The following is a 13256-nucleotide window of genomic DNA, read 5'->3' on the forward strand; positions in this document are numbered from 1 at the left end:
CCCAGTACCAGCTCCTTCCATTTGACCGTATCCAACGTAGAGCGGTTCGAATTATCGACGATCAAGCCCTTTCCGATCTGCTTGATCCTTTGGCTTTGCGTAGAGATGTTGGATCGCTCTGCATCTTCTACAGAATTTATCACGGGGAATGTTCCGATGAATTGTTCGGATTAATCCCGGCTGCTGAATTTCACCTTCGGACATCTCGCCAAAATTCAAAATATCACCCACACCACCTAGATGTCCAAAAATCCACAACATCGCGATTTTTAAGATATTTTCTGCCTCGCACAACCACTCTGTGGAACCAGCTTTCGCCGGCGGTTTTTCCGAACCGATACGACTTGGGAACCTTCAAGAAAAGAGCGTACTCTTTCCTGAAAGGCCGGCAACGCACCTGCAAGCCCCCCGGTGTTGCAGATGTCCATGGGCGGTGGTAGTCACTTTCCATCAGGTGAGCCTCCTGCTCGTTTGCCACCTATAACACAAAAAAAAAAACGTCTTTATTAATCAAAGTTTTCTTAACATGTGCTTTAAATTAATTGGCATAACTAAAAGTATTTGAAGAATGATATTTTTAGTAGGGAGTTGGTAGGGAACACTTTGCATACGAATATTTATTAGACAAATCATTATATTATCAGTTGACGTACAATCGATTTAAATTTAACTCTAACATTTAGCGCATTTCAATGCAAAAGCAAATTGATATTAGTCACGAATAGTTACTGAAACGTATTATTTTTCTCTGTAAAATGATCGTGAGTCATATATTTCGTATTAAATATTAGGCAACGATATGGTTCATTTGTGTTTATAATTCATCTCGTGCTCGGCGGTGATGGAAAACATCGTGAGGAAACCTGCATGTGTCTAATTTCAACGAAATCCTGCCACATGTGTATTCCACCAACCCGCATTGGAGCAGCGTGGTGGAATATGTCGGAGGCCTTAGCCCAGCAGTGGGAAATTTACAAGCTGCTAATGTATGTAATGTATGGTTCATCAGATTTTGTCGAAATTGACTTTAGTACTATGAGATGGTGGATTTATTCGATAATTGCTTACAAAAATAATGAAAGAGTAAAACACTGCACCTTTTGTTGCTGCCATAGAGTATCTAATATTGAAAGAAGCGTATCTGACTCCTATGTTAATTAAATAAGGATTAAATTATTTGTTTACGTTGACAAGTTGTCATTTTCCACAAGGTGTTAGTAAACATTGGGAGCAATAAATGTTCTAGTTAGTCACAGTTTTATCAAATGTAGCAACAACTCGACAAAAGATAATGCTGAAAATTTAAACCAGTGATAGGGCTACGATTTTAATCCCAAAATATAAGTTAAATTAATGAGTGCATTGGAGTAAGAAATGTAATATCTCAGAATCCAAGTTTGTAACGAGTTGTGTATACATCCTGTTGTATTGTTTAATATAACAGGTATAATAACTTACAAACTACCATTAGGTGACGCAATTGCTAGTGGATCACTCATATCAATTTAAAATATATAAATGTGAAATATTAACGACGTGAAAATCCATTTTCCGTAGAGTCAAGGTGACGGCAGCGGACAGTCCCGCTATATCAGTGACCCCGCCTCACAGCTTGGAGTACGATTGTCCGAAGGGTATCATCACTCCAAACGGGAGTGTCACCCCAACCGGTATGTTGACTAACAAGTCCAACACCACGGTGCTGTTAAGCCCGAGCTACTTGCAAAGTCCTTGCCAATGTAACCAATCGATTAGGGTAAGTTATATTCTACTTAAAATTATTTAAACTATTCTATACTGTTATTATATTTATTCCGTAAAGGCGGTTTTGATTTACTACATTTTCTATTCACGTTCTACGTCATACATATGTATGTCATATGTCTTAAGTGCTACAAACATGTGTCTGCAATCTGCTTGTATCAGTCGCTATCGCTCGTTTGAGACGAGAGGAACGTGGAAAAAAAATAATTATTATCATCGAGCATAATCTAATTAACGTAAACACTCTTTGGAATAAATTAAAGTATAGGTAAAAAAAATATCTATACAGCCACAGAAAGTAACAGCAAAATATAGGGTAGTTACGGGATGGCGTTGAGATGGCGTTCGTATATGTGGCTTTGTACGAACTATTTTATGCAACTAAACGATATGTATGTACTGGGAGTGGATACGCTAATTATCTTAGAAGCCATGATTGAAGATGCAAAACGTATTGCAGCTTGTTAACCTAGTTACTGAGGTGTAAATTTATTTAAAAACCGGTAGAATCTGCGAGGATTTGACAAAGAAACCCGGTTTTCTTACGTGCTTAAAAATACAATAAGTAATTATTATTATAATATTATTTTTTTCGAAAAATTTTAATTAAATAACTTATAATATTTTTAACAATAGGATTATTTAACATTGAGGACTTAAATAATATATAATTAAAAAATAAAACTAGTTTCTGTACAAATCATGAGCACGTCATTATTTTGTTCGTGATTTAAAAATGATTTTTTTACTAAATGATTTCAGAGTACAAGCGAAATAGCACTAGCCATGCCAGTCACTGGATTTAACGAAGAGGCTCCCGGCCCCGCGTCACCAGATGGCTTATCCTGGAGAAGATTACACATGTCCAGAGCCAAACTCAAAGCCACTGCTACCACCTCCGAATTATTATCAGGTCATTGTAATTGTGTTTCCTTCTTAGTGTTATTTTTTTATAATACTAGCAAACCAGGCAGATAGTGTCTGTGTATACCGATATTTATGGCGATAGGTATGGAAGTTGATGTGATGCATTAATTTAGTGATGACCTTCAATAAATAATAATATATAACAAAAATCCCACTATGAAAAATACTTGTATTCATATTATACTTACTAAGAACCACTTTTACGTATAAACTTCAATTAACGTTTAAGAGGAAGTAGAGAAATTAAAAAAACAATCCATTAGTTTTGATTCGTAACAGGCTTTATCTTAATATTGTAACCTTGCGTTGTAATTTCTTAATAAAAATATTCTGGTATCGTTTTTTTAAATTTACTATCGCTTTAGACTGTTAATTAAAATGAAATGAATAATATTTATCAACAATCTGTATTCAAGGTGAAATTAATTATAGTTTAAAATTATACACAGTAAAATGATTATTCGTCCCCATTTTGAATATCTTTGCAATTTTACTTATAAATAGGTTAGGTTAGGACGACCTCCGTGGTAGAGTAGTGCGTACACCGGTTTTCATGGGTACGCCACTCCCAGGTCCCGGGTTCGATTCCCGGCCGAGTCGATGTAGAAAAAGTTCATTCGTTTTCTACGTTCTGGTTCTGGGCGTCTGTGGTACCGTCGTTACTTCTGATTTTCCATAACACAAGTGCTTTAGCTACTTACATTGGGATCAGAGTAATGTATTTGATATTGTCCAATATTTATTATTTATTATTATAAATAGTTAGGTATATCATGTATTTATTAACCCTATAAAGTAGCCGCGTGTGTATAATATTACCAATATATTATTACGTAGAGCAATAAATTTTTACCCCTTTTTTTACCAAAAATACGCGGACGGAGGTTTATCAAATTTGGTACTATTAAAGTTTATGTAGAGAAGGAGTGCAGAAAGCTAAAATACATAAAAATAATAAAAAATACATAACACACACTACGATACGTTTGACACGTACGTTTATATATAATACATAATATTTAATATGAAAATTCATAGTTTACGTGAACGTAACTAGCGATTCATACAAACCATGTCTTGTTAAAGATGAAAATAAATAACATTTTTTTTTACATTTGGTCTTTTTTTTTGTAGTCGTGACTCGGTATCGTCCAGTTGAGCCTCATTTTTCCTACGTATCTTTCGAATCAACGCATGTTATATTTTATTAGCAATGAAATATGGTCGAATTTCGACCAATAGGCGACCAGTAGTATTAATAAAGCTGTCGTGAGGTAGACTAGGACATAGTATACATGTTATACGATTTTATCATGTTGTTGATCATGTTACGCGAACCAATATTTTTAGTAAGTAGTAAGGATTTGTTCAAGCCCCCTACATTGGTATCATGCACTCATTGTCATTACTTATGTATACTTCGTATTTTGTGTTCCGGTTTGAATTGGAAGTGAGCCAATGTAACTACAGGTATTAGATATAAGATCACAGTTTACAAGGTTGGTAAATTAGCGTATTGATGACGGGGAGTTTAATATTTCTTAGAATGCCAATTTACTGGGTGACCATTTACCATCAGGATTTACCTATTTACTATTATGTTACATACTGAATTCATTTTTGCATTAAATAAATTTTAACTTCTCATTAACAAAATCATTAGGAACAAGGTTTTTTATTTGCTAGTTTCACTATTTTTAAAGACAGTGATATTCATTTATACTAATATCGTAAAGATCTGTGTGATATGAAAAAAAAAATTGCGTTAGATAGCTTATGTATTAAGAAAATTCAGCAGAGCTGCATGTATATAACACTTGGTCATAATAATAATATTTATTCGCAGGTTTCGCAATGGTAGCGATGGTGGAACTCCAAATCAACGAGCCAACGAACGTTCCAGAATGGCTATTCGTCATGTTCGCCGTTTGCACCACCGTTTTAGTAGCAGTTCATATATTCGCCCTTATGATATCCACGTACCTGCTGCCAAATATAGATGCTGTCAGCAAGATGGACAACTCGCCCGGGGCGCCGGCGCGCGCCTTGCGGGACTCCCCCCACGAGAGGATGAGAGGCTTCATCGAACTAGCTTGGGCCTTCAGTACTGTCTTAGGTGAGTTATCGAAGATAAACTGCATTGTTATTATGTAATGTGATAATATTAATAGTTTCGTATTCATAGTTGGAAATAAGTTACAATATTCTTAATTGTAATTTGAATTTTAACGCACAGCCTTTACATCTTTTTCTTGAAGCCATTCAGGGCAAATTCAAACTCTGGTTACTTATTTGTGAATAAAGTGTATTAGTGTATGAATGAACAAAATGAACAAAAACCAAGTAAACAACTGTCAAGTGACAATGAATTGACGTGATATCATTGGTCGAGAGCTCGAATAATCTATGATATTAATTATGGATTTGCAAATAAATGACGTTTTGAACGTCGATGCAGGTATTATCGAAACATTGGAATTAAATATAAATGGGTATATATATGGGTACTATAAGTAGTTTATATATTACTAACAACAATAAATTAGAAAACTACACAATATAGCTGGGATATTAGGAAAAAGTGGCATACTTAAATCTAAGGTTTGTTTATCTTTATTCCTTCTTCGATTGGAATAGACTATAGTGTTTATAGCCGATGTTGATAACCTGTTCCTTGATGTACAAGTAGGCATTCTTGTACTTTTCTTGCATCCATATCTCGTTTAGAGGTGTCTGGAAGAGACCAATGTTTGCATTATGAGCGATAATACTATTTATTTATAAATGTTTAGCTTATATTATTTTTCATAGTAAACATAATTGATTATGCATTTACACATCTATGTGTAAATGTCATTGTTAATGATAATTCGTTACATACTCTATTCATAAATCATTATTTATAATTATAATACATTATATTCATGCCATTATAATAATATTTTTAATTTAAATAACAATTTACACAATCAACAGTATCTATATAAGCATGTCATTTATGAATTAATCGACATAACATGACACTGTATAATAAAAGACAGTACAATTATGATATAAAATCGTGAGCACGTCTTGTATCCGGGATGTGTAATTTCGAATATGTGAATAAAATTTTACCGGTTTTTAATACGGTTAAATAATATCTTTTTAGGATTATCGGATTTTTTCTCGTATACTTAGTTTCATTTACGTATATAATATTATTTAGAATTTGTAATCTCAAAAAATACATTATGTTACATCATTAAGTATATGAATTTAACTTTATTTTAGGCTATTGTTTAGTTTTAGGTATAATCACAGAAAATATTCAAATAGTTTTAAATTACATACAATTAGTTACTTTCTTTAAGTGTAACGCTATGCAATAACGATAAAAAATATATAACAAATATATTTTTTTATCGTTTTCAGTTACGGTTACGTTTATGTAAATTTGTTTAGGTACATAATAATGCGATTTGCCTACAATAAACAACTAAAACAATGGACACTTTACCTATATACACTTAATAATGTCCTGTAAATATATCGTTGGTATTTTCATTATTTATAATTGTTTTGACACAATCCATGTCTATTCTCACTAACTAGGTACCTAAATATTTTTTAATAAGATTGTCTTGTTTCTAATTTTCATTGAATATTTCTTGTACATTATTAACCTACCGCAGTTAAGAGTAATAAACCGTTAAAGTCATTAGTACTTGTTGGTAGGACTTTGTACATGTTGTTTGTCTTAGTAGATACCACCCACTTAGCATATATTCTACCGCCAAAAAGAAAACTTGGTATTAGTTATATGTGATCTTATTATTCATGAGTGAGCCAGTGTTCCTACAAACAGTGCTAATGTTTATGGGTTTGTTTGCTTAATATCTTTGTTTTTGTTTACGAAAAACGTTGTATAGGGACTATTTCGAGAATTCTACAATCCATTAGCAAAACGATTCGAATTTTGATTGTAGGACATATGTATCTATATCAAATATACGTTTATGAAAATAATTAAGCCTTAATTGATAATATTATTAAGTAGTTAGTAGTTTAAGTGTGACTTCGTTATATTAAATACCTATAACAAACATTTGAAGGTTTAATTTACCGTATATTAATTATATTAAATTTGTTTCAGGTTTATTTCTATTCTTAGTAGAAATAGCTATTCTCTGTTGGGTAAAGTTTTGGGACTACTCCTTTGCTGCGGCAACTGCAGCCACCGTTATTGTTATTCCAGGTAATTATACTATATACTGACTGTGTAGTGAGTACCTTCCTATTTTTTTATAATTATATATATTGAATAATTAAAAATAAATTGATCTTCAAGTAATTCTCTTTCTTAATTTCAACATAAATATGTTTGTTTTGGAAGCTACGGTCCATATATATAACCATTGCAAGCAATTGTTATTGTTGCTAATAGACAATTCCATTGATTAATGATCATTGATACTTATAGACAATTAATTTTTAATTCTAGGCAAAGATCTTTCTTGTAATTAGAAGCTACAGATCTATTCACGAATCCACGTTAAATTATCGGCGCGCATTAGTATTACTAAAATTAAATATTCATAAATTATATAAATCATTCATTGCGATTAATATTTTGTTTCAGTATTAATTGTCTTCGTTGCATTTGCGATTCATTTCTACCACTCCTTGGTAGTGCAGAAGTGTGAGACATCAGTTCAAGACATCAAGCAACTTGAAAATATGAAAAGGGATCTAGACACCGCAACTGTTAAAGTTAATATGTACCAATGATTCTGATATGAAATATCAAAAACATGTTAGTGCAAGAAATTGTGTAATAGAAAAACTAAGTAAAGTATGTAATTATTCAAAATATGTAATATTCTATACAATTTGTTATAATACGAACTTTTATGATGTTAATATTGAAAATATACTGTGATGTTTCGTTGTCTATGGTTTAAATATATATAATCTATAATTGTCAATTAATAGATAATTTGGATGTTTCTGATTGTACAATAATAATTGGTTGTTTTATTTTTTATGCTGAAAAATATCATTCAATTATTATTTCACAATTTATTTAATAGTAAAAAGATAGAACGTTTCATAAACTTTTAAAAATTTGATTCAATTTTAAGTGTTATGTAATGAAACAAAATAAATCTAAAATGTAGTCCACATTTCAGATTTTTTTTCTAACCAACAAAGTTAGCAATTGACCGCTATTGGCCGTATCAAATTATAACGAAGTATTTATCTATGTAAAATTTTAATTTAATAGAAACGTAGTTATAAAATATATCGAACCGAGAATAGTTTAGAATTCGAATGTAACAGATAATTAATTGAATTTTACTATTGTGATCTAAATAGTACCTACTATTTATACCAAGTCTCAAAATCGTTGATTATTTCAAAGACTATAAAAATCTTTATTATGTCTGACCTATTGTGCTATGCTTTGTAGTATTATTAAAATTATTTTAAATAATTTAATAGTGCAATCTTAGTTTCTCGTAAGACTGTAATATTTATTGTGTATAGAATATTATAATAGTGTCGATAATTGTTTCAATATGACTTTTTTTATTATTTATTAATTAATAGAATCGATTTATGTCAGAAATTACATTTAATTGAATATATATTTAAACACTCAAAAAATTGTTTTACTTTATTACAATACTTTAAAGAGGTAGTTTATTCTAACCATTGCGCCTATACAGGTTACTAATATTTATATAAAGCAACAAAAATCTCACAATTCACATATTTGTATAGCAATACCTAGAGATGCAAATGTAGCAAAAACACCTAAAATAAGTACTTAAACAATACCCATCTTCTCTAGCTTAAGGAATATTTCCGGCCCTATTTCTTGAAACATTTAATATTCGAAATCTCCATGCGGATATTTTTTTTGAGAGTTGTTATGAACACTGTTTAGATTTTACGTTCACGTATGTTCACAGAGAACCACTACTAAAGCAAAATTAGCTGCTCTAGGCCCGGGGGTACTCGGCCTATAGAAAAATCGACCCATGTTTCAGATACATTTTAAAATGTAGCATAGCAATACGAATGACGAAAACCTGACGAGATGATAGCATGAATTTAAGATAAATATATATATAACAAGTAAAATCTTAAAGCTTATCGCTGGGATTTGATTTTTAACTAAAATCAAAGTGTGGCTAGCGAATAATGTCCTGGATTTTAAGCTCGAAAGGGTCAGGCCAATGACATGTAAATGACCGAGTAAGAAGATTGCGCGAAAGGAAATTTTGCCATGTGTTCGTATTGAATTTTTTCAAGAGGCCTTTGTCCAATAGAACATTTACAGGCTTATGGTGTTGGTTTTTCAGCCAAGGACCATGCCTACTGTGATAACCTCAAAAAGCAAGCAAAGCGGCTAATCTCTTTCCGGTCCTGTCGGATTGCTGTCCAATCCGACTAAGATCGCGTATTTGTGTCACACTTGTGCTTTATAATCACCTGCGCCGCCAACATTATAAATAAATATAGGTACTTAATAAATTTTTAAAAATGATTTTTCTGTAAGGGACTTCAAAATTAAGCAAATAATAATTATTTATTCATCTTTATTCGTACATCAATCAATCATACTCAGAACACTTCTACATACCTAATGAATACAACATAAAATGTAATATTAACAACTAATTAAAAACAAACATTACAGCGCTTAAAAGTAATTTATATTAAAAACTTACAACTAGGAGAAAATTTATGACATTGAATTAAATAAAAAAGCAGCAGTGCTACTTTGCGATCGAGATAAGAATAGAAACGATAATGAACACGAACGGAAAAACAAATGTCACTTGATAAGGCCAACAAGATTTTTTTTTTTTCATTTTAAATTTAGAAGCTCTAATTGGGTTTTTACCTCATTCTGTCCATGTAAAAAACGAAGATGAATTTTGTCGTTTCAAATGTGCATATACCGAGAAAATGTTCATAGATATGCAACAGACCTCATTGTTCATTCACAGGTGGAAAATTTTAATAACAAATGAATGAATTGCGTGTGACCTGGATTAATTAGATCATTTCTTAGGATTGTCTTACTTATCTATTACATTGACCAATGAGGTGCGAATATTGTGCCCTAGGAGATCGACTCGTGGAATGGACTAGGTGCTGACCTTTCCAAATCTCCTCAATTTCGACGGTTAACATTTCCAGACATGAAAAATAATTCCTATTCTTATTTCGATCACGTAATAATATCCGTTATAAAGTTTACGACATCTTGTTAATTACATAAAACATGATTCTTATTTACTTAAGCATGAGTTCAATCAAAGAACAGTTATATTCATGCTGTTGTCATCTTATTGTGCTATTAATTTTAAATAAATTATTTTCATTAAAACACATTTAAAGCACACAAAACAAGTCAGTTGATAATACGGTTAGATATAAAAAGAGAAGAAAATTCTACATTAATATCAACACAAATTATCTTACTAAAAAATGTAAAAATCTGTGTAAGTCTTGCTAATTTTTTTCATTTTAAATTAGCAAGATCTAATTGGGTTTTTTCAGGTAATTTTTTATACTTCCTACTCAAGTCAAATGATAATAAAGACAGATACAAAAAAAAAAATTTAAGAAAATTCTACATTGATATCTTTACAAATTATCTTTCTAAAAAAAAGTAATAAATCTGTGTAAGTCTCTGTAAATATAGTAAGAGATTGTAAAGGCAACAGGCACAATATTTAATTAACCACTGCTACAAATAATTGAAATTCAATTGAAGTACATTTTCTTTTTTTCCTTTGAATTATTACAGTAGTACCTCACTAACGCGAAAACTTCTACAACTTGTCTCAATGCCACTAATCGAAATCTGAGCTCTAAATTAGAAGTAATCGTATTTCAGTAAATATGTTTCTATCTATAACTCGAAAATTAAATTGACCTGTGTATCTCGAGTAATATTAATTACTACCTTCATGACACAAACCTCAAAGGAAAGGTAACTAAAGTACCAACCTTAAATATATTATCGACACATAATATTATTACCTTAGAAGTATTAAGAGTGTGCATATATCTGTACCAAGTCTAGGAAATGATCACCCTTGAATTTCGAGTTAATGAGGCTTTACTATATTATGACTCTTTTCAAATTGATAAGAAATAAAGTCTTATTTGGCATTGAGAGCTAGACGGACCTATTTGAATGTATTATATTTAAATTATACCCATAAAAATATTATTCCCATCACCTTTACAATCTTCACAATGCACCTGTACAATATTTCATAGAAAAAGTTATATTTCCATGTCTATTCTTGAATGTTCTGCAACAAGAACACCATTTCTTTTTTTTGGAGAATCTTCGTCAGATGTTTCTTTCTCTTCTTTGATTTTCTTTAAGACATTCTCCCTGGGCTTCCAGACAACTAAGGACATTTGAGGCTTTTGTAATCTACAAGAAAAAACACAGCTACTTTTAGTATACAAGTAATAGTTCACATTTCCAAGTTTAATATCTAATTTTTTTTCTTAGTGGTTCTCATTGTGGCTGATTGATATAATTTTTGATCAAATTAAAAGATATATATTTGTCAAACAAACAATACAAAATTAATATTTATAATTAAATCAATGCAAGTTATACTATAGGAAAACTAAGCTGTAAAACTGTCTAGTAAAAGTCTGTTTCTTTTCTAATAACGAACACACATTACTGATACAATCAGTGAACAATAGCTAGATGTAAACAGTGCTAGCATGATCATGTTACATAAATATTTAATGAAAATTCCATGTTTATCATGTTCTATGTTTGTATTATAGATTTATAGAAATACATTTTCAGTAACATATACACATAAGTACTTCAATTCAATTCAATCAATTTTAAGAGTATTTCCCAGAAGACTGACCTTGTGTTTTCATAAATATTTCAAATATATTCTTACATAGTATTATTTCTAAAAGTAATTGGTTAGTTTCTATAAACTACAAACACTTTGATGAGAATAAAATTGAGGAAATTGTAATTGTATATACAGAAACTTGGTGGTACAGTTTTGTGCAAGCCTTTCTGGTTAGGTGTTACCCACTCATCATATATTCTACCACCAAGCAGTAATACTTAATATTGTTGTGTTTCTGTTTGAAGGATGAGTGAGCCAGTGTAACCACAGGCACAGAGGATATAACATCTCATCTCTTATAGTTGGTAGCGCATTAATGATGTTAGGAATGGTAATTTTTTTTATGGTAACAATGTCTATTACCATTAGGAGGCCCGTCTTCAGAGATAATCCTAAAGTATAATTTGTTAATATTATTAGTCTTCTTGGACAAGACTTAATTGACCAAAAAATTTAGTAAAGCATAATTTTTTGTATAAAAAGCACTTTACTGATTACCGTTTCTACTGTTTCCATTTAATTGTTAATCTTTATCTGCAATGCTTTAAAAAGCACTATATGATGTATAATAAAATGAAAATACTGTATTAAAAATAAAGATTGTCAATGTTGATTTTTATATGACTTACCTTTCAATTAGCGAGGTGGGTAAAATGGGCTCCTCTTGCAATTTTTTAACATCTTCTGACAATACTATTGTATGACCTTTCAATTTCTCACTGATGCTCATGGCATTTGGCTCCACGCTCAACTCCATTACATCTTCCGAGGCCAGTGAATGTTGTGTGTAATTGGATGATATATGGAGACCACTTAAATGTGCTGCCATTTTTTCCTCTGTTATGAACTGCTTTGTAGGGCTAAAATTGTAAAAATATATTAAAATGTGTTAGGAATATATGTAACAATTATTAAGAAGTAGTGAATTTGTCTGTGTCTAAATCTCTTTGCCTTGGATAGTATAAAATAAAAAGCAATGAATACTTGTTAAAATATCTTTTTCCACTCAGCCTAGATTTCTTTTCATTTCAGCACAAATGAAGATTAGCAATATGATAAGAGTTATATGCACTTCCAATGTTTTATATTACATGATGTATTTAAATATTATACATACATTACTGGTTCAACATCTAAGCTCTTTCTTTTACAGTGTACCAATGGTGTAATTTTAGCGTCTTCGGGGGTTTGCGCTGTAAATTGAACTAGATTCGGAGGAGAGTGCAAGCTCCAGGGAAGACTTTGAACATTCCACGGAGTTCCAGTAGGCACAGGCATGAGATGTGGTCCAGGTGTTTCTCGATCATATGCAGCTGATGAGGCAAGAGCTTGCTGGGCGAACATTTGTTTGGCCAGTTCATCTGGTTGATTATATTGATACGGAGGGTATCCATAGATATCCATCTTTCATCAGTTTTCTCTTCTTGCTTTGTTGTTATTAACTCTCACAAAATAATTGTAAAACGCAATTATTAAACCAAAGTCAAATATACTGTAGCAAATAGCAATACAAAAACAACACGAAATTGCTTGACACTTTCAGAATAATAAGAAACAAGAATGGCAGAACTACAGATGATAATATACAAAAGTGACAGTAATTGTGTTGCCGAAATTTCTAGAATTAGTTTTTCTTCAATATTGAATGAAATTAATTAATAT

The 13256-nt window shown here is 31.2% G+C and overlaps 3 protein-coding genes across 4 annotated transcripts in view; 2 read left to right on the forward strand and 1 right to left on the reverse strand.

The window, feature by feature from the left end:
* The window catches only part of LOC113395470 (calcium release-activated calcium channel protein 1-like), a 59640-nt gene extending 52038 nt beyond the window's left edge, over positions 1-7602 (forward strand). For both annotated transcript variants that reach the window (XM_026633050.2, XM_026633052.2), the window contains 5 exons: positions 1558-1756; positions 2527-2677; positions 4538-4807; positions 6827-6928; positions 7313-7602. In XM_026633050.2, the coding sequence (XP_026488835.1) occupies positions 1558-1756; positions 2527-2677; positions 4538-4807; positions 6827-6928; positions 7313-7461 (871 nt within the window). In that variant the 3' untranslated portion in view covers positions 7462-7602. The remainder of the gene's footprint in view (positions 1-1557; positions 1757-2526; positions 2678-4537; positions 4808-6826; positions 6929-7312) is intronic.
* Positions 6416-13256, forward strand: part of LOC113395533 (L-asparaginase-like) — an 82508-nt gene continuing 75667 nt past the window's right edge. The window contains exon 1 of the mRNA XM_026633132.2: positions 6416-6427. The gene's annotated coding sequence lies outside the window, so the exon portion shown is untranslated. The remainder of the gene's footprint in view (positions 6428-13256) is intronic.
* On the reverse strand, positions 10681-13156 carry LOC113395472 (uncharacterized). The gene is made up of 3 exons (XM_026633055.2): positions 12712-13156; positions 12224-12454; positions 10681-11140 (listed from the first exon to the last, which is right to left on the reverse strand). Exons 1-3 carry the CDS (start codon positions 12996-12998, stop codon positions 10984-10986), a joined length of 675 nt encoding a protein of 224 aa, XP_026488840.1. The 5' UTR covers positions 12999-13156; the 3' UTR covers positions 10681-10983.

Source organism: Vanessa tameamea, chromosome 21 (genome assembly GCF_037043105.1).
Source record: "Vanessa tameamea isolate UH-Manoa-2023 chromosome 21, ilVanTame1 primary haplotype, whole genome shotgun sequence".
NCBI lineage: Eukaryota > Metazoa > Arthropoda > Insecta > Lepidoptera > Nymphalidae > Vanessa > Vanessa tameamea.

Coding starts and splice junctions, on each gene's coding strand:
- LOC113395472 (XM_026633055.2), bottom strand. CDS start 12,998: ATGGATATCTATGGATACCCTCCGTATCAATATAATCAACCAGATGAA. Junction 12,455..12,711: donor TTAGATGTTGAACCAGTAAT/GTATGTATAATA, acceptor TTACAATTTTAG/CCCTACAAAGCAGTTCATAA. Junction 11,141..12,223: donor CCCACCTCGCTAATTGAAAG/GTAAGTCATATA, acceptor TTTTTCTTGTAG/ATTACAAAAGCCTCAAATGT.